Source organism: Dipodomys merriami, unplaced genomic scaffold, assembly GCF_024711535.1.
Source record: "Dipodomys merriami isolate MVZ:Mamm:240054 unplaced genomic scaffold, mDipMer1.0.p SCAF_4, whole genome shotgun sequence".
NCBI classification, from domain to species: Eukaryota; Metazoa; Chordata; class Mammalia; order Rodentia; family Heteromyidae; genus Dipodomys; species Dipodomys merriami.
The window spans coordinates 60144898-60168800 of record NW_027205603.1 but is presented as its reverse complement, the minus strand read 5'-3'; the positions used below and the strand labels follow the sequence as shown (position 1 = coordinate 60168800).

Below are 23903 nucleotides of genomic sequence, written 5' to 3'. Positions count from 1 at the left end.
ATATAATATATATTAGTTAATAATATGTAATAGATGTAATTGTCAAATTTGTAAAAGTAATATTCTATAAATTAGAATATACTAGGAAGAGTAATTTGTTGTTACTGCAAAAATGTTACTCTGTTTTTTTATTATTTATTATTTGTGATTAAGTACAATTATTTCTAACAGAATGAATGGCAGATTTGGAGCTATTCTTGCTGATGAAATGGGTTTAGGGAAAACGTTGCAGTGTATTTCACTCATCTGGACTCTACAGTGTCAGGGGCCCTATGGAGGCAAGCCAGTAATAAAGAAGACACTTATTGTCACACCTGGAAGCTTGGTGAATAATTGGAAGAAAGAATTTCAAAAATGGCTAGGAAGTGAAAGGATCAAAGTATTTACTATTGATCAGGTAAGAGACTTTTAAAAGCCTAGCCTTGGTCATACTTAAAAATCTCTAAGCCAGGTACCAGTGGCTCACACCTGTAATCCTAGCTACACAGGAGGCTGAGATCTGAGGATCATGGTTCAAAGCCAGCCCAGGCAGGAAAGTCCGTGAGACTCTTATCTCCAATAAACCACTAGAAAACCGGAAGTGATGCTATGGCTCAAGTAGTAGAGCGCTTGCCTTGAGCTGAAGAGCTGAGGGACAGTGCCCAAGCCCAGAGTTCAAGCCCCACAACCGACAAAAAAAAAATCTCTAGCAGGGCTGGGAAGATGGCTCAGTGCTTGCCTTGGCCTCGCATGTATGAGGCCCTGGGTTTGATTCCTCAGCACCACATAAACAGAAAAAGCAGGAAGTGGCACTGTGGCTCAAGTGGTAGAGAGCTAGCTTTGAGCTGAAGAGCGGAGGGATAGCTCCCACGACCAGAGTTCAGTCCCCACAACCGACCAAAAAAAAAAAAATCTTTAGTGATTCAAATCAATACTTTAGTGCTTTTTATGATACAGTGTATATAATTCCTCAATCTCTTTGTACAAAAAATGGAATATTGGCTTCATTATGATTTTGAGTTGTTATGGAATAAATATTTGGATCCTACCCAAATTCATATGTTGAAGCCTTAACTCTCAATTTGTAAGTGTTTGTTTAAGAATAATGGGACCATTTGATAGCATAACTTGAAAAATGCAGCCAGATGTGGTGAATTCCAGTAATGGTAGCACTTGAGATGCCTACAGAGAATGATCCAGAGTTTGAGGCCAGCCTGGACTACATAGAGTGTTAAAGGCCCATCTTGTAAGAAGACTCCAGCTAGGCTGGCGCTCTAAGGACTTTACCACTACCCTTTCGTTTTTCAAATAAGATGTCACTTTTTTTGCCTGCATTCACCTGGACTGAAATCCTGCTATTTATGCATCTTACATAGTTGAGATGACATGTGTGTGCTACCATGACCAGCTTCTTAGTTAATGATTTTTATTTTACAATGTTTATTGTTTTTATAAAGATAGTGTACAGAGGGTTACAGTTATGTAAGTCAGGCAAAGAGTACATTTCTTTTTGGACAACATCACTCCTTTTTTTGCTCTCTCCCAGTTTTTCCCTCCTATCCCCACCCACAAGTTGTATAGTTCATTTTCGACATAGCATCTAGTGAATACCACTGTATTGTAAAATTTCTTGAGAGGCACTTGGGTTTGAATTTAACCTTACGTATGCTAGGCAGGTGCTGTACTACTTGAGCTACTCTACCACTAAGAAACGGTTGAAAGGAAGAAAAGGAGAAAATTAGTGTTAATTCAAATAACCTAAGTAAGCCTCATAGCTGAGTCTAGTTTACCTTACACATGACCAGAATGCTTATTAGCTTATAGTATGGTAAAATAATCTATTCTATAATAATATACTAAATTTCTAGACATATTTTGAATACTGAAGTGGGAAAAGAGAATAGTTCTATCTATCTTTTTCTACCATTGTAAAGAAAAACATATTGTAAGTTAATCACCTAAAACATGACATAGTTTTAGGTGGCAGGACCTTTGGGTCCTAGGCTTAGATGGGGTCATAAATTCTTGTGATGGAATTAGTGCACTTGATAGAAAGGGAAGAGACACCCACATTTCCTTTTTTTCCATCATGTGTGAATGTAGCAAGACTATCTCCCCTGAAATCCAGGAAGAGGGCTCTCATCTACCAAATTGGTATTACTGGAGCTAGGCAAAGGCCCTGGATTCAGGGAGTCCTAATAGACTAGGGTCTGTAACCTGTCCCAGAAAGCCAGTCAAAGAGACTAGCTATAATGAAGGGAGGAATATTTTTTTTACAGTGTGATCACACTGGAAAGGACAGAGACTTGGTGAACTAAAGCTCTGTCTTCAAAGTACTTATAGTAGTCTCAGTATCATATAAGAAAAAGAAGCAAAGGCAAGGAATGGAGATTTCTATTTCTATAGTAGTTGTCTACGTGGTCTTGGTCTGGGATAGCCTGGTTGATCCATTGCTTTCGTCCATTATCCCAGGGTCAGTCATTCAGGGTAACTTTGCTTTTTTTTTTTTTTTTAAATTTCTATTTGTTAAGGAGTTCATCAATCTGGCCTTTTGTTTCTTGGATCTCAGGAAATAAACTGTAAGAGAGAAAAACTCAGGAGAGCTCCAAGGAAGGAAATGAAACAAAATAGAATCAGAAACATAATGAATCTAGCTACATCATTGGTACCGTGAATTCAGGCTTTCTGGCATCCAAAACTGTGCAAAATTCATGTCTTTTTTTTTTTTTTTAATCGTTTATAATGCTTGAACTCTGGTCCTGGGCAATGTCCCTCAGCTCTTCAGCTCAAGACTAATGCTCTACCACTTGAGCCACAATGCCACTCCTGGTTTTCTGAGTGGTTTATTGGAGATAAGAGTCTCTCTTTCTTTCTTTCTCCAGGCTGGCTTTGAACCATGATCCTTAGATCTCAGCCTCCTGAGTAGCTAGGATTACAGGCTTGAGCCATCGGTGCCCAGCTCATGTTTTTTTTTAAAAGGCTACTCCATGTATGGTTATTTTCTATCAAAACCTGAGATGACTAAGACAGAATCAACATGTTCTAATACTTGATAAATGACTACAGAAACATGCTGCTCAAGTTTGATTTCAGTTTCCACCTATGGTTTGTAAAATACTATCTTTTTTTCCTCAGAGCCACAAAGTTGAAGAGTTCATCAAATCCCCATTTTATTCTGTTCTTATCATCAGTTATGAAATGTTACTTCGTTCCTTGGACCAAATTAAGAATATAAAATTTGATCTTCTAATTTGTGATGAGGGGCATCGTTTGAAGAACAGTGCCATTAAGACAACTACAGCCCTCCTTAGCCTCTCTTGTGATAAAAGAGTAATTCTAACTGGTCAGTATTCACTTTTTGGAATATTTGTGTTCTGTGTCTATCTGTGACTTGTAATTTGATGCTTAACAACCAAAGAACTATTAGTATTGGATGGCATTAATCCAATTATGGCAGGATTCTGAATCTTCAAATCCCTATATAATTTTCTGCAGCTTTTGTTTTGAATTTTTTTTTTTTTTTGGGTCCGGTCGTGGGGCCTGAACTCTGGGCCTGGGCGCTGTCCCTCAGCTCTTCAGCTCAAGGCTAGCGCTCTACCACTTGAGCCACAGTGCCACTTCCGGCTTTTTTCTTTTTGCTTATGTGGTGCTGAGGAATCGAACCCAGGGCCTCGAGCATGCAAGGCAAGCGCTCTACCACTGAGCCACCTTCCCAGCCCCTTGTTTTGAATTTTTTGAGGAGTAAAAACAAAAGTAATGTATTGTACCATTGTGAATATAGAAGATGGGACTGACATGCCTGTGCTTGATTACTGAGTCTGATATTTACAGCTGTGCAACTTAGGCAAGTTACTTAACCTCTATGTGCCTCAACTTTTGGTGAAATAGAAATATAATACCATCGTTGGGAGCAATGGGTGACAATGTTGTCAGATACCTTGTATTCATATACTGTTTTGTAGAATGGGAACTTCTTTGTATAACTATTTAAAGATAATAATAATAAATATTTTAAAAAGGAAAAAAATACAATACCATCTACTTTTTGGAGTGGTTGTGAGAGCTAAAAGATTTAATCTGTGTAAAATTCTTGGGACTACCTGACAAGTACTTGGTGAGCTTTTTTTTTTTTTTTTGATCCTAGGGCTTGAACTCAGGGCCTGAGCACTGTCCCTGATTTTTTTTGGCTTAAGGCTAATGCTCTACCACTTAAGCCACAGCTTCACTTCCAGCTTTTTTGGGGTTAATTGGAGATAAGAATCTCAGGCTTTCCTGCTCCAGGCTGATTTCAAGCCACACACTGTTCAGATTTTAGCCTCTTGAGTAGCTAGGATTACAGGCATGAACCACTGACACCTATAAAATATGCTATTTTTAAAGGATAAAAGGAACTAGGGAAATGGAAAAAAACAAGGTGAGTTTTCTGCCTTTAGCTGTTTGTACCTGAGTGGATTCTTACTCTTGATTCCCAAAACTATAGTTGAGATATCTTGATTAGCTATTGATTTTGGGGTACTTAATCCTCAAGCTGCACTCCCCCCCACCCCAAGACATGAATGCTCTTCAGGTGCTTGGGGCCTCACATAGCAACGGGAAAAAATGACTAATAATGACTAATCTGGACTTAATTGCAATGGGTTATAAAAGAAAAGCAGAGATTGTTTCTCCTTATGACTCAGTGTGGGCTGAATATTGCTTTTTAAGAATTTTTGCTGGTTCTGCTTTGGAACGCTCCTCTATGACCCAGCAATCCCGCTTTTAAGCATTTATCCACACGATCACAAACAAGGTCATACTAAAGCTACTAGTACAACTATGTTTATTGCAGCATTATTCACCATAGTGAAGATATGGAACCAATCCAAATGCGCCTCAGGCCAGGCGCCGGTGGCTCATGCCTGTAATCCTAGCTACTCAGGAGGCTGAGATCTGAGGATCATGGTTCAAAGCCAGCCCGGGCAGCAAAGTCCGTGAGACTCTTCATCGCCAATAAACCACTAGAAAACCGGAAGTGGTGCTGTGGCTCAAGCGGTAGAGCGCTTGCCTTGAGCTGAAGAGAGCAGGGACAGCGTCCAAGCCCAGAGTTTAAGCCCAAGACTGACAAAAAAACAAAAAACCAAAAACCTCTTAGTAGATGAATGAATCAGGAAAGTGGTGCGCGCGCGCACACACACACGCACACACACACGCACACAATGGATTCTGTGCCTCCATCAGAAAGAATGATACCGTCCCATTTGTTAGGGAATGGAAAGACTTGGAAAAAATTAAGTGAAGTAAGCCAGACCCAAAGAAACATAGGTCACATGGTTTCCCTTATCTGCAATAACTAGTGTATGTCTAGGACAAGCAGAAAAGATCAAAAGCTTTGTACATATGACCATATAAAATGATGCTAAGCTAAATGAACCCAAGATGCTGTTGTTTTTAATGTACTTATAATGTACTATGTGGTTTTTTTTGTTTCTTTTGTGTGTTCTTCCCCCCTGTTTTCACTGTATTTGATTCTGGTGCCCTGCATCTTATATATACATTTTTCTAATTTGGGGAAGGGAAAGGAAATAACAAAATGCTGAAATAAGGATACAGGATGACCCATTGCAACAATGTATAAGACACTATGTTGATTTTTTTTGTTTTTTTGGGGTTGGGTCCTGGGGCCTGAACTCTGGGCCTGGGCGCTTGAGCCACAGCGCCACTTCCATCTTTTTTCTTTTTACTTATGTGGTGCGAACCCAGGGCCTCATGCATGCAAGGCAAGCTCTCCACCACTGAGCCACCTTCCCAGCCCCTAAGATACTATATTGAAAAGGAACTTTACAAATTTCTGGGGGTGGGAGAAGAGAGGAGTGGGGGAGGTGGGGAGGAAAGGGATGGTAGGGGAAAAACAAAGGAGGTGGTAACAATGCTCCATAGGAAATGAACTCATTACCTTGCTCATGTAACTGTAACCCCTCTGTACAGTATCTTTACAATAAGAAAAATAAAAAAAAAAAAGAATTTTTGCTGGTTCTGGGGTATAAACTCAGGGATTGGGTACTGTCCCTGAGCTTTATTTTTGCTAAGGGCTGGTGCTCTTATTACTTGAGCTTTTTGGTAATTAGTTGTAGATTTTAAGAACATTACCGCAAAAGCTGGCTTCAAACAGTGATCTTCAGATCTCAGCCTTTTAAGTAGCTATGATTATAGGCATGAGCTCCAGCACCAGCCAGTATTGCTTATTTTAAGAATAGTTGCCACGTGCCAGTGGATCACACCTATAATCTTAGCTACTCCGGAAGCTGGGATCTGAGGATTGTGGTTTGAGGCCAGCCTAGGCAAAAAAGTCTGTGAGACTTTTATCTCCAATAAACTAGTTAGAAAAAGCCAGAGGTGGCATTTGGCTCAAGTGATAGAGTACTAGCTGTGAGCACAAAGAGGCTCAGGGACAACACCCAGACCCTGCACTCAAGCTCTATAGCCAACCCCTTCCCCTCCCCCCCAAAAAAAGAAAAAGGTGCAACTATAAAGTAAAAACAGTTGTTACTAGAATTAAGAAGAAAAAGAGCAGAAATAAGAGATTGCTGAAAAGGTAAGGAATAAAAAGATGATTCCCCATGTGAATATCAGGCAACTTTAAGAATACAGTTTTATTAATATTAATTATAGGCAACTATACATTTATCATTCCAAATTAAACTTTATCTTCACAAGGTTGGGAGCAGCTCAATGGAACAGCTCTTCCTGGTATGGGCAAGGTTCTGGATTTGATCCCACCACTGCAAAACAAAATACAAAAAATATTTGCAGTGGAAAATTGATTCTGATAGTTTCACTTACTGGTTTAGTGTTGCCCTTCATATTATTGTTTGGTCAGTCTTTGTTTTAGCTTTCCTATCATTGTCACTTTTGCCTCCTAAGCTGTGCTAATATAGGTAAAAAACTAGCTCCAGGGCTGGAAAGGTGGCTCAGTGGTAGAGTGCTTGCCTTGCATGCATGAGGCCCTGGGTTTGATTCCACAGCACCACATAAGCAGAAAAAGCCGGAAGTGACACTGTGGCTCAAGTGGTAGAGCACTAGCCTTGAGCTGAAGATCTGAGGGCCAGTGCCCAGGCCCAGAGTTCAGGCCCCACAACCGACAAAAAAAAAAGCAACACACACACACACACACACACACACACACACACACACACACACACACACACACACACACACACACACACACACACACACACACACACACACACACACACACACACACACACACACACACACACACACACACACACACACACACAGAGTGTTCAGGCCCCACAACCGACAAAAAAAAAAGACACACACACACACCTAGCTCCAATTAATTTGTTGAGTTTAGAATACTTACAGTTGATTTTTATGTCCTTAGAATTGCCTGAATGATGCTGGGTACCTGTGGCTCACTCCTGTAATCCTAGCTGCTCAGGAGGCTGAGATATGAGGATTGCAGCTTGAAGCCAGACCAAGTAGAAAAGTCCCCATGATGCTCTTTTCTCCAATAAACTACTCAAAAAAGCCAGAAGTGGCATTGAAGCTCAATTGGTAGAGTTCTAGTCTTGAGTACAAATTGGCCCAGGGACAGCGCCCAGGCCTTGAGTTCAAGCCCAAGGACTCACAAAAAAAAGAAAGAAAGAAAAGAAAAGGAAAAGAAGAATTGCCTGAATGAATTTTTTACTTTTATTTATTGTTTTTCTGGTGCTTTCAATGTACTTGCTAGTAGGCAAGTTGTCTACCACTGAAGCTACATCTTCACCGATTCTTTTCTTCTATAACGGCAGAACATTTTGCTCTCAAGTTGATTTATATTTCTTATTATGAAAATACATATTTGTATGTATATACAATGATAGGTGCTTAATTACATCATAGGTGCTTCATAATTAAGAATCGTGTAAGAGAAAATTAGATCCCTCCCTCTCTGCCTCCCCCCCTATTATTTAGCTCAGTATGATGGCAACCATTTAGTTAATATTGACTAGAAGGTCTGCTGTAACAAAATACTTCAGCCTAGGTAGCATACACAACTGTAAATTTATTTTCTCACATTTCTCAAGGCCAGAAGTACAAGATTCAGATATTGTTTTAACTACATTGTGTGGATTGACTACCTTGATTCCCACAACTTTAAGAGCTACTCTTTTGTTATTATTATTATTATTATTATTATTATTATTATTATTATTATTATTATTGCCAGTCCTGGGGCTTGAACTCAGGACCTGGGCACTGTTCCTGATCGTCTTTTGCTTAAGGCTAGCACTCTACCATTGAGCCACAGCACCACTTCTGTTTTTTTCTGCTTATGTGGTATTGAGGAGTCAAACCCAGGCTTCATGTATACTAGGTAAGCACTCTACCACTAAGCCACATTCCCAGCCCTACTTTTTTTTTTTTGTAAAGGTGATGTATAGAGACATTACAGTTACATAAATCAGGTAATGAGCAAATTTCTTTTTGAACAGTGTTAACTCTTTTTGTTTTCTCCCAGTTTTTTCCATCCTGACCTCTCTTTCCCCCACAAATTGTATAGTTCATTTTCTTGTCCATCTCGGGGCTTGAACTCTGGGCTGGACATTGTCCCTGAGCTCTTCAGCTCAAGGCAAGTACTCTACCACTTGAACCACAGCACCACTTCTGGTTTTCTGGTGGTTAATTGGAGATAAGAGTCTCAGGGACTTTCCTGCCTGGGCTGGCTTTGAACCTTGATCCTCAGATCTCAACCTCCTGAGTAACTAGGATTACAGGCATGAGCCACTGGCGCCCGGTGTATAGTTCATTTTCAACATAGTGTCTAATGAGTATCACTGCTGCATTTGTTCACCCTTTGTCCCACCATTTCTGTGACCTCCCTTACCCCACCAAATCAGATAAGCTTACATATAAGACAAAAGGTATAAGCCGGGTGCTGGTGGCTCATGCCTATAATCCTAGCTACTCAGGAGGCTGAGATCTGAGGATCGCGGTTCAAAGCCAGCCCGGGCAGGAGAGACCGTGAGACTCCTATCTCCAATAAACCACCAGAAAACCGGAAGTGGCGCTGTGGCTCAAGTGGTAGAGTGCTCGCCTTGAGCTGAAGAGCTGAGGGACAGTGCCCAGGCCCAGAGTTCAAGCCCCACAACCGACAAAAAAAAAAAAAAAAAAAGACAAAAGGTACAGAAATAAAAAACAACCTGGTGCCTGTGGCTCATGCCTGTAATCCTAGTTACTCAGAAGGCTGAGATCTGATCACGGTCCAAAGCCAGCCTGAGCAGGAAAGTCCATGAGACTCTTAAATAAACCACTAGAAAACCAGAAGTGGTGCTGTGGCTCAAGCAGTAGAGTGCTGGCCTTGAGCTGAAGAGCTGAGGGATAGTGCCCAAGCCCAGAGTTCAAGCCCCACGACCGACCAAAAAAAAAAAAAAAGAAAAGAAATGAAAAACAGCAAGCACTGAGGAAAAACAAAGCACAAAAAAATGAAACAAAAAACTGTGAGTTCATTTCTATAAACATCATTTTATATGACCATATGCACATAGCTATTAAGCCTTTGTGATCTTCTCCTAAGAATATCCTTCTTTGGTTTTACTGTCTGAATTTTTAGAGTCCTGTTTAATTTATCATATCAAAGTATAATTTTTGTCTTTTACTATCCATTGTTTACATGTAGATTTTTATTTTTTTATTTTTTGTCGGTCGTGGGGCCTGAACTCTAGGCCTGGGCACTGGCCCTCAGATCTTCAGCTCAAGGCTAGTGCTCTACAACTTGAGCAACAATGCCACTTCTGGCTTTTTCTGCTTATGTGGTGCTGTGGAATCGAACCCAGGGCCTCATGCATGCAAGGCAAGCACTCTGCCACTGAGCCAACTTCCTAGTCCCATACATGTAGATTTATAGGCACATTCTTACTACAAATGAGGGAAACCATGCAACCTATATTTCTTTGGGTCTGGTTTTTTCAAGTCTTTCCATTTCCTTGCAAATGGGAAAGTATCATTTTTTTCTGATGGAAGCATAGACTCCATTATGTATATATATACCACATTTTCTTACTCCATTCATCTACTGAGGGGCATGTGGGTTGATTCCATATCTTCAATATGATAAACAATGCTGCAGTGAAAATGGTTGTGCTGTTAGCTTTTGTGTGGTCTGGTTATGGTCAATTGGATATATGCCCAGGAGTGGAATTGCTGGGTCATAGGGAAGCTATGTTTAGGAAGAGCTACTCTTATTTCCCTATTTTACAGATAATAAGGTGGTGTGAGTAACTTGTTTAGGGCTCCTTAGGGAGGAGGTGATACAGGTGGGATATAAACCTAAGCATTCAGACTCTATAAACTTCCCTCAACCACCAGAGATAGTTATGTTACTGTTAATATTTTAAACTTGACTTGGATATTCTTTCTTTGTTTTAGGGAATTGGTGTGTGTTTATTGCTCTTAGAAAAGAGAATACAGCCAGGCACTGGTGGCTCACGCCTGCAATCCTAGCTAGTTAGGAAGCTGAGTTCTGAGGATCGCAGTTCAAAGTCAGCCCAGGCAGGAAAGTCCATGAGACTCTTACCTCCAATAAACCACTCAGGAAACCGGAAGTGCTGTGGCTCAAGCGGTAGAGCCCTAGCCTTGAGCTGAAGAGTTGAGGGACAACACCCAGGCCCAGAGTTCAAGCCCCACGATTGACAAAAAAGAAAAGCAAAAAAAAGATTTGAGTACAAATTTCATTGTAAACTTTTGATAGTAAAAAACCTTGAACTTATTATCACATTTATCTCTCTTTAGGTACTCCAATTCAGAATGATCTGCAAGAATTTTTTGCATTAATAAATTTTGTTAATCCAGGAATATTAGGCTCTTCGTTATCTTATAGGAAAATATATGAAGAACCCATCATTACCTCAAGAGAACCTTCTTCTTCTGAGGTATAATTTACTAAATAAATTAAAAATCGCCTTTATAACAATAAAAATTTAAAAATAATTTGAAAAAGATTGGTATGTAAAAAAAAGAATGGCAAAAATGTATAATATATTTCCTTGGGAGATAGGTACTAGTGGGAGTTAGGGAAGGCAAATGGAGAGGACGAATGAGGGTGAAAATATGGTTGAAGTACTTTGTATGCATGTATGAAAATAGAACAATGAAGCTTGTTGAAATTGTTTTAAGTAGGGGGCAGAAGGGATGAGAGAGAATGACAGGGTGAATTTGATCAGGCTACATTGTATGGAAATAGCATACATGTATGGAAATAGCACAGTGAGGCCCTCTCTTTAACCTGTGTGTGTGTGTGTGTGTGTGTGTGTGTGTGTGTGTGTGTGTGTGTGTGTCTATATATATCTATATATCTAGCTGTCTCTTTAATTATATCTATCTATTTAATCTATCCATCTAGAAAGCAGTATGTAAGAATTATTCATAGCTTGGTTAATACTTAAATTTAATTAATAAATGAATTTTTCCTCCACAACTTTTTATTTCTTATTTTGGTATTTGTTTTAGAAAATAACCGCATGATTTATCTAAAATTCATAGTCACTTTACAAAGACTATACGTGAACAATAAACATATCAAAATGTCCATCCTAAGTTTTGGACTTTTCTGTTGGAATCTTGGTTGTTTGAATTTACATTGTAATAGCAAATGTAGATGAGAGTACCATCCTCTGCTGGTTGGAATGTAAATTAACACAACCTAAGGAAAAGTGGGCAGTATGTATCAAATATCTTAAAATTGTGTTAATCTTATGGCCTGATGATACTGCTTTTAGGAATTTATTATAAAGAAATAATAATTTGTTAATTTTTTTGCTGTAATGATAAAAGGTTGGAAACAAGTTAATGGAAAAATAAACATTTCTAAATATATAGAAAGTGTTGTATAGACACTGTTTCGTTGAATCTAAGTTTGTACTAGAGATAGACTATATTATTTCCATGTTTAACTGAAGAAAACACACTATCAATTAAAATTATAAAGCATCCTTTTTAGAGAAGATAAAATATGAAAAAATGTTATATCTTAGTTTTGTAAAACATGGTAATTTGTTAACACATTTATTATCTTTCATGAACCAGGAATTGTACAATATAATACTTCATGTAAGTATTTAATGGCATAGAAAATGTTCATAATGTTATTTAAGAATAATATCACATTAATTTTTTGATCCAAGACACATATATTAATACTGTAAATTGTGCAAAAGGCTGTATAGGAGAGTCTGGTGAAATTCAGTGGTGAGCCAGATGATCGGTTTCTTATGTGAATGAAGCTTTAAAGTTTATCTTGTTTTTGTTATAATTAAAAATAAATCATTAAGTATACTTATATCTTTAGAGAGATATAAAACTTAGAAAAGATGTACAACATTAGTCATTTCTGGTTAGTTAAAATTGACTTTAGAATTCTTATTTTTGTTGAACCTTAGTTTCTACCATCTTTTTTCCTGATGATTGTTAGGCTATGATCATTATAGTCTTCACAAAAAAACTGATTTTTAGAATAATTTAATTTGTAAAATGTTGATGTCTGATGTTTTCTATGGTCCCAATAACCAAGCAGGAAATTATTAGGAAATTGTGGCTTCACTTACTTAAATAATATACTGAACATTTCAAAAGATTATAGTTGGCTTTGGTTTTTCATTTTTCTTTCTCTTCAGTGCTGAGGATTGAACCCAGACTCATATACATTTGAGGCAGACACGGTACCACTTTGCTGTATCCCTGCACTGTATATGTTTTTTCTATCTCCATATTCATGTTTCACTTCTGATAAAATCTGATAGAAGCAATTAATAAATGGTTTATTACAAAATTTTCAATGATAATTTTAACTAGTTACGTATGTATATGATACTAAGTTTGGTATTTTTCCATAGGAAGAAAAAGAGTTAGGAGAAAGAAGAGCAGCTGAACTCACTTGCCTCACTGGACTTTTTATACTTAGAAGAACCCAGGAAATTATAAATAAGTATCTTCCACCTAAAATAGAGAATGTAGTGTTTTGCCGACCAGCAGCACTGCAGATTGAACTCTATCGAAAGCTATTGAATTCTCAAGCTGTCAGATTCTGTTTACAAGGATTCCTGGAAAATAGTACTCATCTTCTATGTATAGGAGCGCTTAAAAAACTGTGTAATCACCCCTGCCTGCTGTTCAGCTCAATGAAGGTATGTATTAAAAAAAAAACCCTTTGTACAGTATTTTCATAATAAAAAACTTATTTAAAAAAACAGAAAAAAAAGGTATGTAGTATATGAAACTGTTAAACATATGAGATCAGGTTTTTTTGGTTTGTGAGGCCAAGAAAACAGATTATACTAATCCATAGGGTTGTATTTGTAGGTTTTTAAAAAGCTCTGCATCCCTGCTAGTGTGGTCCTGCTATAGATACTCTCCACCCTACTTTTTGTTCTACATTCCTAAAGAAATGAGAGGGTCTGCCTTATTTATTGTTTTTCTACTGTCTGCTTTCCTACCTTATGTTAATATAGTGAGTTGTTTTGTTTTTTAATGTGGATTGCAGAGTCAGTCTATAATTTTATTTAAATTAATTATTTTTTTGTGTTGATACTGGGGCTTGATGACAGTTAATTATTTGATGTTACATTATTTTATTATTTATTTATTTATTTATTATGCTGGTACTGAGGCTCAAACTGAGGGCTAGGCACTGCTTTTTACCTTTTTTGCTCAAAGTTGATGCTGTCCATTGGAGCCATACCTTCATTTCTAGCTTCTTGGTTGTTAATTGGAGGTATCTTCAAACCATAATAATCAGATCTCAGCCTCCTGAAGAGGCTGCATTATATTATTTATTTGTTCTCTAACAGTTGGTGAGTTCTACTCAAGTTCCTATGTGAGCATTAGTAACTTCATGACAATGTTATTGTGACAATTTGGCAAGAAATTATGAAAAGAATGCCTGGTTATAGAAGATTCACAGTGATCATTAATATCCTATTATTTTTAACTTACTCTGAACAATTTTTATTCTGTTATTTTTTTCCTTTAAAAAGTAAAATAAGGGGCTGGGAAGGTGGCTCAGTGGTAAAGTGCTTGCCTTGCATGCATGAGGCCCTGGGTTCGATTCCTCAGCACCACAAAGCAGAAAAAGCTGGAAGTGGCACTGTGGCTCAAGTGATAGAGTGCTAGCCTTGAGCTGAAGAGCTGAGGGACCAGCGCCCAGGCCCAGAGTTCAGGCTCCACAACTGGCAAAAAAAAAAAAAGTAAAATAAAAATTTATCTCAAAATAACCTTTGTAAACAAAAAACTGTTGGTGCTGTCTTCTGCCTGAAGCCATTAGTTATATCCTTAGAAAATGGAATGTTCTACCAAAACACTCCATCCCTTAAGTTTATCCTAGAGTGAATTATATTTACTTAATTTATCATAGGAGAAGTCAGCTTTGTGTAACTCTACAAAAAGGTTGGATCATAACATTTTACTAAGCAACTTTTAAAGAAACAGATTCTATTACAGTGGTAAAAATTAAACCCTTTGGCTATGAAGCCCCACAAAAATAGAAGCCAAAAATTCTTCCTTAAAAGGAAGATTTTATAATGGCCCATAATGTACTAGGTAATTTAGAATATCCTTGCACATTCTAGAAAAGTTAGCAAGGGAATCAGAGTGTTTGTCCACTGTTGCCATATGACCTCTACTAATAAGAAGACTCTATTAGCTTCAAACAAAGGATATCACTAACAGTCTGAAACTTGTTCTGAAGAACCTTTCTTCTAAATCATAACAAGGGGCTGGGAAGGTGGCTCAGTGGTAGAGTGCTTGCCTTGCATGCCTGAGGCCCTGGGTTTGATTCCTCAGCACCACATAAGCAAAAAGAAAAAAGCCGGAAGTGGCGCTGTGGCTCAAGTGGTAGAGTGCTAGCCTTGAGCTGAAGAGCTGAGGGACAGCACCCAGGCCCAGAGTTCAGGCCCCACGACCGGACCCCCCAAAAAAAAATCATAGCAAGGATTGGTATGAAAGGGCCAAAATGACTAGTGTACATTTATAGCCTTTAAACAATGGCTTGTAAGTATAATTTTGTTCCTATTAACACCAGGTTGTTTTCCAGATTTGATCAAGGTGATGAGTTGCTCCTTAGGAAATGTGAACAGAATGTAATAACCAATAGTAACATTATAACTCATAATCAAGGGGTATTGGACTATGTGGTGTCAATTCATTGATATAAAAAAAAGTCTGGCTGGCTGGGCGCTGGTGGCTCACGCCTGTAGTCCTAGTTAATCAAGAGGCTGAGATCTGAGAATCAAGGTTCAAAGACAGCCCAGGCAGGAAAGTCCATGAAACTCTTATTTCCAATAAACCACCAGAAAACTGGAAATGGTTCTGTGGCCTCAAGTGGTAGAGTACTTGCCTTGGCTGAAGAGCTGAGGGACAGCGCCCAGGCCCAGAGTTCAAGCCCCATGACTGACCAAAAAAAAAAAAAGTCTGGCTGATCTCTGATGGAGATGATGTATCTGGCTGTCACAGAATAAAGGTATTACCCATTTTTTTGAGTAGCATATATTACAATGTTCTGGGAAGCTTTTAATACTACATATGTCCAGGCTTCAGCATACATGGACTGTAATCAGAGCTCTGAAAGTAGGAGCCAGGTATGAGGATTTTTATCAGTTTTGCAAGTGATTGATTAAATGATCCTGCTTAAGGACATACACACTAAGATCACCTATCTCCCTTGTATTCTGATTTAACATTCACCAGGCAATCTACCTAGGAGTTCCTACGTTCAATACTAGCACCTCACACACACTCCCTGGAAAACCTGTTGGGGAAATAAAACACATGGTAAAGATTAATTCCTCTGTTAATTCATTGGTAAAATTGTTACTTCTTTGAGCAGAAACTGATACAATTAAATGAGCTATTGTGCTTGATTTTGAATATGCCCTAGGAGATGTATGCAGTGCAGAAATCACTAGAAAAAATGATGAGGGGACGGGGAGAGAGAATAAAAGTAGGAAAAGAAGTTTTGATGATGACAGGAAATATCAGTGTTTTGAAAAGTACAGAATTGAGCTGGGTGCCAGTGGCTCACACCTGTAATCCTAGCTACTCAGGAGGCTGAGATCTGAGGATCGCGGTTCAAAGCCAGCCCGGGCAGGAAAGTGTGAAACTCTTATCTCCAATAAATACTCAGAAAACCGGAAGTGGTACTGTAGCTCAAGTGGTAGAGTGCTAGCCGTGAGCTGAAGAGCTGAGGGACAGCGCCCAGGCCCAGAGTTCAAGCCCCATGACCCCCCCCCCCCCCCCACACGCACGCTCTTTATTTTCCTCTCCTACCACACACACACACACACACACACACACACACACACACACACACACACACACACACACACACACACACACACACACACACACACACACACACACACACACACACACGCATGCACGCACGCTCTTTATTTTCCTCTCCTACCATTCTCTTCCTTTCCTTATCTCTCCTCTAGTTGTATGAGGTATAAAATTGCAGGGGGATTGTAGTAGAGTGAAGGTAGCAGCCATTAGGAAACTACATTAGAATTGCTCAGTAATTAACTCCATGGGATGCACGTTACCTTTTGCAAGAAATAATAAAATGGTGACCTATAAAGATTTACTTAACAGTGTGGAATTTTTAGGTAGCTCTTATTTTCTACTCTTCTTTTCCCCTATGATTTTAGTATTCTTTCTCCTTGTTGAAAATGAATTCATGAATGTTAACAATTATTGATTTGAATAGGATAAAGAAAGTAGCTCAACAAGTTATGAAAATGAAGAAAGGAGTCTCTACAAAGGCTTGCTAAGTGTGTTCCCTGCTGATTACAACCCTCTCCTGTTCACTGAAAATGAGTCAGGAAAACTCCAGGTGCTGTCAAAGCTCTTAGCAGTTATCCGAGAACTTCGTCCCACCGAAAAGTAAGATCAATTTAACTGTCTGTAGGTGCTCATAGACTTTTTTCCCTTTTTTTTTCTTTTTATTATCTTATATTAGTTATACAGAGGGGGATTTCATTGTTACATTTATACCTTCTGTCACTCTCCTCCTTCCCCACTCTCCCCTTCCTGAAACAATTTCAACAGGTTTCCTAGTTTAGTTTTTATAGAGATAAACTATCTGTTTCTACCATATTTGCCCTCTTTCAAAATGCATTTCAAAATTATTTACCCTCTACTATTCTTGTTCCCTTCTCCCTTCCCTAAGTGGTACTTTTGGACTCTTTGGTCATGGGGTTTAAACTCTGGGCCTGGGTGCTGTTCCTGAGCTCCTCAGCTTAAGGTGAGTGCTCTACTACTTAAGCCACAGTGCTACTCCTGGTTTTTTGGTGGTTAATTGGAGATAAGAGTTTTAAGGACTTTCCTGCCTGGGCTGGCTTTGAACCATGATCCTCAGATCTCTGCCTCCTGAGTAGCTAGGACTATAGGCATGAACCACTAGTGGGCTTTTTGGACTCTTAATTTGCACTATTCCTTACTGCTCTCTTCCTCTCTTCCCTCCTTTAAATAAGGAAACATTAAAAGGGATATTCTTTGGGGGAATGATCAGCTTTCAATCTTTTGTAAACTTAAAACAATAGGTACGTTTTTCTTTGAAAAAATAAAAGTAAATAAAATATATGTATATATTTAAAAACCTAGTGGTCTTTTGCTATATGACCCACAACTGTTTCTCATTCTTCTCTAGGATCTTTTTTTTTACTGGTCCCTAAATATTGATAGACTATAGAGTTTTTTTTTCTTTCATCTTCCTACTCTCAACTCCTTCCTGGGTGATCTCAACTATCATTCATATAATATTATTTCAGATCTATCGCCAGTCACATTCTTTCTTCTCATTCCCACAGCCTTATTTCTGTTTAATGGGAATCTAAATCTGACTTGATATTCTACAGTACTTCAAGCTTCAGAAGTTGTAAGCCTGGTCATTTCCCATTGTGGTATCAAATGCAGGCAAAAACCCTGGAAGTTAGTTTTCTTTTTTACTTACTTAACCTTGTTGATCATTAAAATATTTGTAATTAATTAATTAGTTAATTTTTTTAACCAGTCCTGGGACTTAACCTCAGGGCCTGGGCACTATCCCTAAGCTTCTTTTCCTCAAAGCTAGCACTCTACCACTTGAACCACAGTGCCACTTATGGCTTTTTGTGTTTATATGGTACTGAGGAAATGAACCCAGGGCTTCATGAATGCTAGGTAGCACTCTACCACTAAGCCACATTCCCAGCCCCTTGATTTTATTTTATTTTATTTTATTATTATTACTATTTTTTGGGGTCCAGTCATGGGGCCTGAACTCTGGGCCTGGCGCTGTCCCTCAGCTCTTCAGCTCAAGACTAGCACTCTACCACTTGAGCCACAACGCCACTTCTGGCTTTTTTCTTTTTGCTTATGTGGTGCTGAGGAATCGAACCCAGGGCCTCAGGCATGCAAGGCAAGCGCTCTACCACTGAGCCACCTTCCCAGCCCCAGTCACCTTCCCAGCCCCTTGAATTTATTTTTTAATCACAGGAATTCATTCCTTTTTCTGTTACCAAAATTTTGTTTTGATTCTTATGATTACTGACTTGCATTATGATAGTCCCTTGTGAACTCTTTCCCTCCTGCTTTCAACCCTATTGCATACTCAACATTGCTTTCAATTACTTATCTAAAATATGAGTAAGCATGTCACTCTTTTCCTTTAGAATTATTTGAATACTTTTTAATTTTTTTCCCCAAATTTCTAAACTCTTCAGCACATTGGACGAGACTAGTGCCCCCTTTCCTAGCCATCTCCCCCCTTTCTCTCTGTGTCTGTCTCTAACTCTCTCTTGCCAGTCTTTGGGTTTGAACTCAGGGCCTGGGCAACTGTCCCTGAGCTTCTTTTGCTTAAGGCTAGCACTTTACTACTTGAGCCACAGAGTTACTTCTGGCCTTTTCTGTTTATGTGGTACTGAGGAATCAAACTCAGGGCTTTATGCATGCTAGGCAACCACTCTACCACTAAGCCACATTCCCACCCCCTAGCCTCTTACCAATCATTCATTTACATTTGTAATTTGCTTGCTACTTGTTGGGTAGAATTTGTAATTTGCATTACATTTCCCTTGTTGCTCCTACGTATTGTAGGCTGATATCTGTTCTCTTTCTTCTGCTGAGCTTTTCTCTTTGTTATGACTTAAGCTCAGATGCTTTCTCCTCTTGGAATCTCCTGTTCAGATTTAATGCAATGTCTTCTTATTGCCTTAAGTACAATACTTCTAATATTTCTTCTAATGTTTTATTAGAAATATTTGATGTGTTCAAAGGGACATATATAATATAGATGGAAGCAGATTGTAAACCAGTTTGGGCTTAAGATTGTAGACATTTGCTTAAACTTATATTTGTATCTCTGTGTGTGCGCGTGCTGGTTCTGGTCTGTGTTCTGTCTTTGTGCTATTTTTGCTCCAGACTCTATCACTTGAACCACAGCTTCACTTCCAGCTTTTTGGTGGTTAATTAGTGATAAGAGTCTCATGGACTTTTCTTGCCTAGGCTGGCTTTGAACTGTGGTCCTTTTAGATCTCAGCTTCTTGAGTTGTTAGGATTACAGACCTTTAATAAATGCCTTTAAAATGGAATGTGAAGGAGTACTTATGTTTGATTGTTAAATTCTTTATAAATATCAATGATAATGTTGTGGTATATTCTTTCAACTACAAAAAAAATCATGTATTGCCTGAAAGTTTCATATACAGAATCTTTTATTTTTTATTTGCCAGTCCTGGGGCTTGAACTCAGGACCTGAGCACTGTCCCTCAGCTTCTTTTGCTCAAGGCTAGTGCTCCACCACTTGAGCCACAGCACCTCTTGAAGCCTTTTCTGTATATGTGGTACTGAGGAATCAAACCCAGTGCCTCATACAAGCTAGGCAAACACTCTATCACTAAACCACATTTCCAGCCTGAATCTTTTATTTTTGCTTGACAGGGTTGTTTTGGTATCCAACTACACAAAAACCTTGAATATTTTACAAGAAGTATGTATGCGGCATGGATATTCTTTTGCAAGACTTGATGGACAAACACCAATCTCTCAAAGACAGCAAATTGTTGATGGCTTCAATAGTAAATATTGTTCTGATTTTATTTTTTTGTTAAGTTCAAAAGCTGGAGGTGTTGGACTTAATCTTATTGGGGGATCTCACTTAATTCTTTATGACATTGATTGGAATCCTGCCACTGATATCCAGGTAGGAATATTTATGAATTAAATAGACAGTATTGAATGGATGGGAATACAAAGATGATAATGATTACATGTAAATAAATGTTGTACATTGAGTTCTTATTTTGTATCATGGACTCTGCTAAGTCCTTTCCATCTGCCATCTATTTCACCTTTACAATATCCCTATTAATATAGGTATTAGTAGTCCCATAGAGGTTGTTATAGTTCTACAACTTATAAGAGGCAGAATCAAGGCAAAATCAAACCCAAACCTCCTGTCTACAGAGCCTAATTCCTTGGAATGCTCATGATGGTAAAAGGAGGACTATAAAGTGTTATGGATATTATGATCAATTTGTACAGGCCTACAGTCAGGATGCAAAATTATTTAGGAAACTAATTGAGAAGAAGCCTTTGTTTTTCTTCAAAATATAGTACACTTCAGTCTATTTTGAGATTTCTACTTACAGATTTGTACTTTGGTTTGTATCTGCATTATTAAGATGATGTTCAGATTTAATGATTTGCTGGAGGATCACAGAACTAAGAAAAAACTATGATCACAGAACTAATAACCAAGCAGGTTATTCTAAGGCTTTAAAGATGATCTCAGGAGTTAGTTGGAGGCCAGTTTATTCTTTGAAATATGTAGTGTTATACCAGTTATATTATTGTAAAGGTTGTTAAAGTCAGCAAAGGATAAAGGTACACAGGGCATAGACTAGGAGGATCTGGCAAGAGTTTCTAATTGTCTCTCCTCGTAAATTGTATGGACAACATTTAATTCTCAACAATGATGATTAATGAATGAATGGAGTATTGTCAACCAAAGAAGTTCACCTAAGTTTTAGTGTTCAGGGTTTTGTTGGGGGTCAGTCCTGTAGGCCTAGAGCACTTTGTGACTGACTTTACTATTCACTCCAAAGCTGCTCCAGATCATTATTAGTATACATTGGTTAGAACCTTTACCAGATTGTTTACTCTGTGGTCTTAGAGATGATCACAAGATTTGGTTGTAGGCCAGATTATTCTTTGAAACGGCAGAGGCCTTTTACAGAACAATATCATTATCTTAAAGTTCAGGTATCTAACTAGTACCTGAGTTGACTGCAGATATTCTAAGGACTTTTCAGGGGTAAAAATGAACCCCTGGATAGAATGAACCCTCTATGTCCATGTTATATTTGGGTCTTTGCATTCTGGCCATCTAAACTTGCTGTCCTATTCATTTTTTCTTTTTTCTTTTTTTTTGTCAGTTGAGAGGCTTGAACTCAGGGCCTGGGTGCTGTCCCTGAGCCTCTTTGTGCTCAAGGCTAGCACTCTATCAGTGTTTGAGTGGCTAATTGAGTGGCTAATTTGCTGCCCAGATTGGCTTTGAGCTGTGATCCTCAGATCTTAGCTTTGTAAGTAGCTAGGATTATGGGTGTAATGCACCTGTGGCTGCCCCCCCCTTTTTTTTTAAACAGCGTATATACTCTGGTTGTGTGGCACCCCCTACCATGACTTTACCTCAATGAGTGCTCATCCCTCTTTTTCTTTATCCCAAGACAAAGATACAAAATAGGGCACACTTGATCCACTTGTGCTCTATGTTTTGAAACTATTAGTTAAATCCAGAATTCCCAGTATTAAATCATTCCTACAAATTGCTTATGTCACAGTTTCTTCTGTACTCAGAATTCTTACTTCCTTTCATTAGGCTATGTCAAGAGTATGGAGAGATGGTCAGAAACATCCTGTTCATATTTACAGACTCCTAACCACAGGTAATAATACTTCCATTTGACAAAATATGTGTACCCTTTTTGTAGCTAAAATATTTTTGAGTCTGAGTGTGGCTCAGGTGGTAAGAATTCCTGACTACCAGATGTGAGGCCCTGAGTTCAAACTTCAGTACTGTTATGGCTCTCTCTCCCAAGACCCCAAGAAATTGTTAGTTTGTACCTCATTGTCAGGAATATATTATTTTATTAGCTAATGTTGTAATAAACATGTTTACCCTATAAAAATAATGCATGAAGATCTAAAAGAAATCTAATGATTTTTTTTCTCTTCAGGTACAATAGAGGAAAAGATCTATCAAAGGCAAATCAGTAAACAAGGTCTTTCTGGGGCAGTTGTAGATCTATCAAAGACATCTGAACATATTCAGTTTTCAGTAGAGGAACTTAAAAATTTGTTCACATTACATGAAAGCTCACATTGTGTTACTCATGACCTGCTTGACTGTGAGTGTACAGGAGAAAAAGATCATACAGGTTAGTTGTATTTTGATTCTGTATACTGTAGTAAAGTTAATTTGTCTTTTTTTTTTTTTAGCAGTTGAAAATGTTTAAAGAATGAATAAGTTGAATGTTTTAACTCGAACTAAGGTGATCAAATGTAAGACGTCACATTAACTCAGTGTCATAAAAAAGCATTGGTTGGCTGAGGATTTTCCTATTGTTTTCCTTATTTCAGATGATTCTTTGGAAACTTTTGCCGTCTCTAGACATTGTCAGCTTGGTCCACGTCATCAGAAATCTGACTCCCTAAAACCTCTTTCCATGTCACAGCTGAAGCAGTGGAAACATTTTTCTGGAGATTATTCAAAGCTTACAGATCCCTTTCTTGAACAAATAAGAGAAAATGTATCTTTTTTTTTCCAGAATATAACCAATCAAGCTACTGCCATATAACAAAAGATTACTTCAGAATATCCCATTTCTTCTTTGAAAAAGTTGATATAAATATTAAATTTAAATTAATGAAATTGTTTAAACTATAATAATGCATTTTGTTACCAAATAAAGTAATTAATTAAAGTAATTAATAACATAATCAAAGTTGCTTGAGTTCTTTAATTTTTCTATTTTTTTCCTCTCCTTCTCCCTTCCTTCTTTTGCTAGGGATTGAACTCAAGTCCTCACAAATGCTAGGCAAATTATCCGCTCCTGAGCTACATGTCAGGTCTTGTATATACTGAAATGTTGATAGTGAAGCAGTAAAGATGTGCTTCTGTCATCTACAGCTATTAGAAATTCCATGATCAATAGACCTTTATTATAGTATCCTCTGATACTGAATATGAAAATGTAAAATAGTAACTCTCTGTCTTTGGGAAATTTGACTCTGAGGAGGAATGTTAGACATACACAACTAATAAATTTAACAAATTTAAACTATAACGTAAGTGAAGAATGTTATCTGCAGTCAGGATTACACATACTTAAGATGCTAAGTGCAGTAGTTGCTATAGGGCAGTTTGAGAGTAGTCAGCAGTTTAAGGCAGGAGATGGAGGGCTTTGGACATTGCAGAATACTAGTCCCTAGTCTTGGAACTCAGACATGTAGACAGTAAAGCCATACCCACCAATGTACATTGTACTATCATCATTTGAATATTGTCTGGTGTAATTTTGACATTAAGAATCATTTTTAGGGAGTGATGCTTGCTAGATGGGCACTAAATCGCACTTCTAGCTATTTTTGTACTGTTACTTTTAAAATAGGGTCTCACTTTCTACTCAGGTGTACATCTGGACTTCTTTCAGCCTATTTTAGGCTTCCTGTGGTGGCTAGGGTATGGGCACATGCCACCATACCCAGCTTCTTTCCATTGAGATGGAATCTTCTGGGCTGGCCTGGAACCATGATCTTCCTATTCTCAACCTCCATGTAGCTGGAATGACAAGTGGAAGCATGCTCAGTTATCAGCTGAGAAGGAGTCTAGTAAACTTTTCTGTTTGGGA

General features: G+C 38.2%; 1 protein-coding gene across 4 annotated transcripts in view; it reads left to right on the top strand.

The window, feature by feature from the left end:
• Positions 1–22939, top strand: part of Rad54b (RAD54 homolog B) — an 83014-nt gene extending 60075 nt beyond the window's left edge. For 3 of the 4 annotated variants that reach the window (XM_069991074.1, XM_069991076.1, XM_069991077.1), the window contains exons 7-15: positions 172–397; positions 3115–3322; positions 10753–10892; positions 12852–13142; positions 16721–16896; positions 19933–20194; positions 21872–21938; positions 22230–22430; positions 22633–22939. In XM_069991074.1, coding sequence (XP_069847175.1) covers positions 172–397; positions 3115–3322; positions 10753–10892; positions 12852–13142; positions 16721–16896; positions 19933–20194; positions 21872–21938; positions 22230–22430; positions 22633–22850 — 1789 coding nt within the window. In that variant the 3' untranslated portion in view covers positions 22851–22939. The remainder of the gene's footprint in view (positions 1–171; positions 398–3114; positions 3323–10752; positions 10893–12851; positions 13143–16720; positions 16897–19932; positions 20195–21871; positions 21939–22229; positions 22431–22632) is intronic. The other variant, XM_069991078.1, reaches the window with a different exon arrangement.
• The last annotated feature ends 964 nt before the right edge of the window (positions 22940–23903 follow it).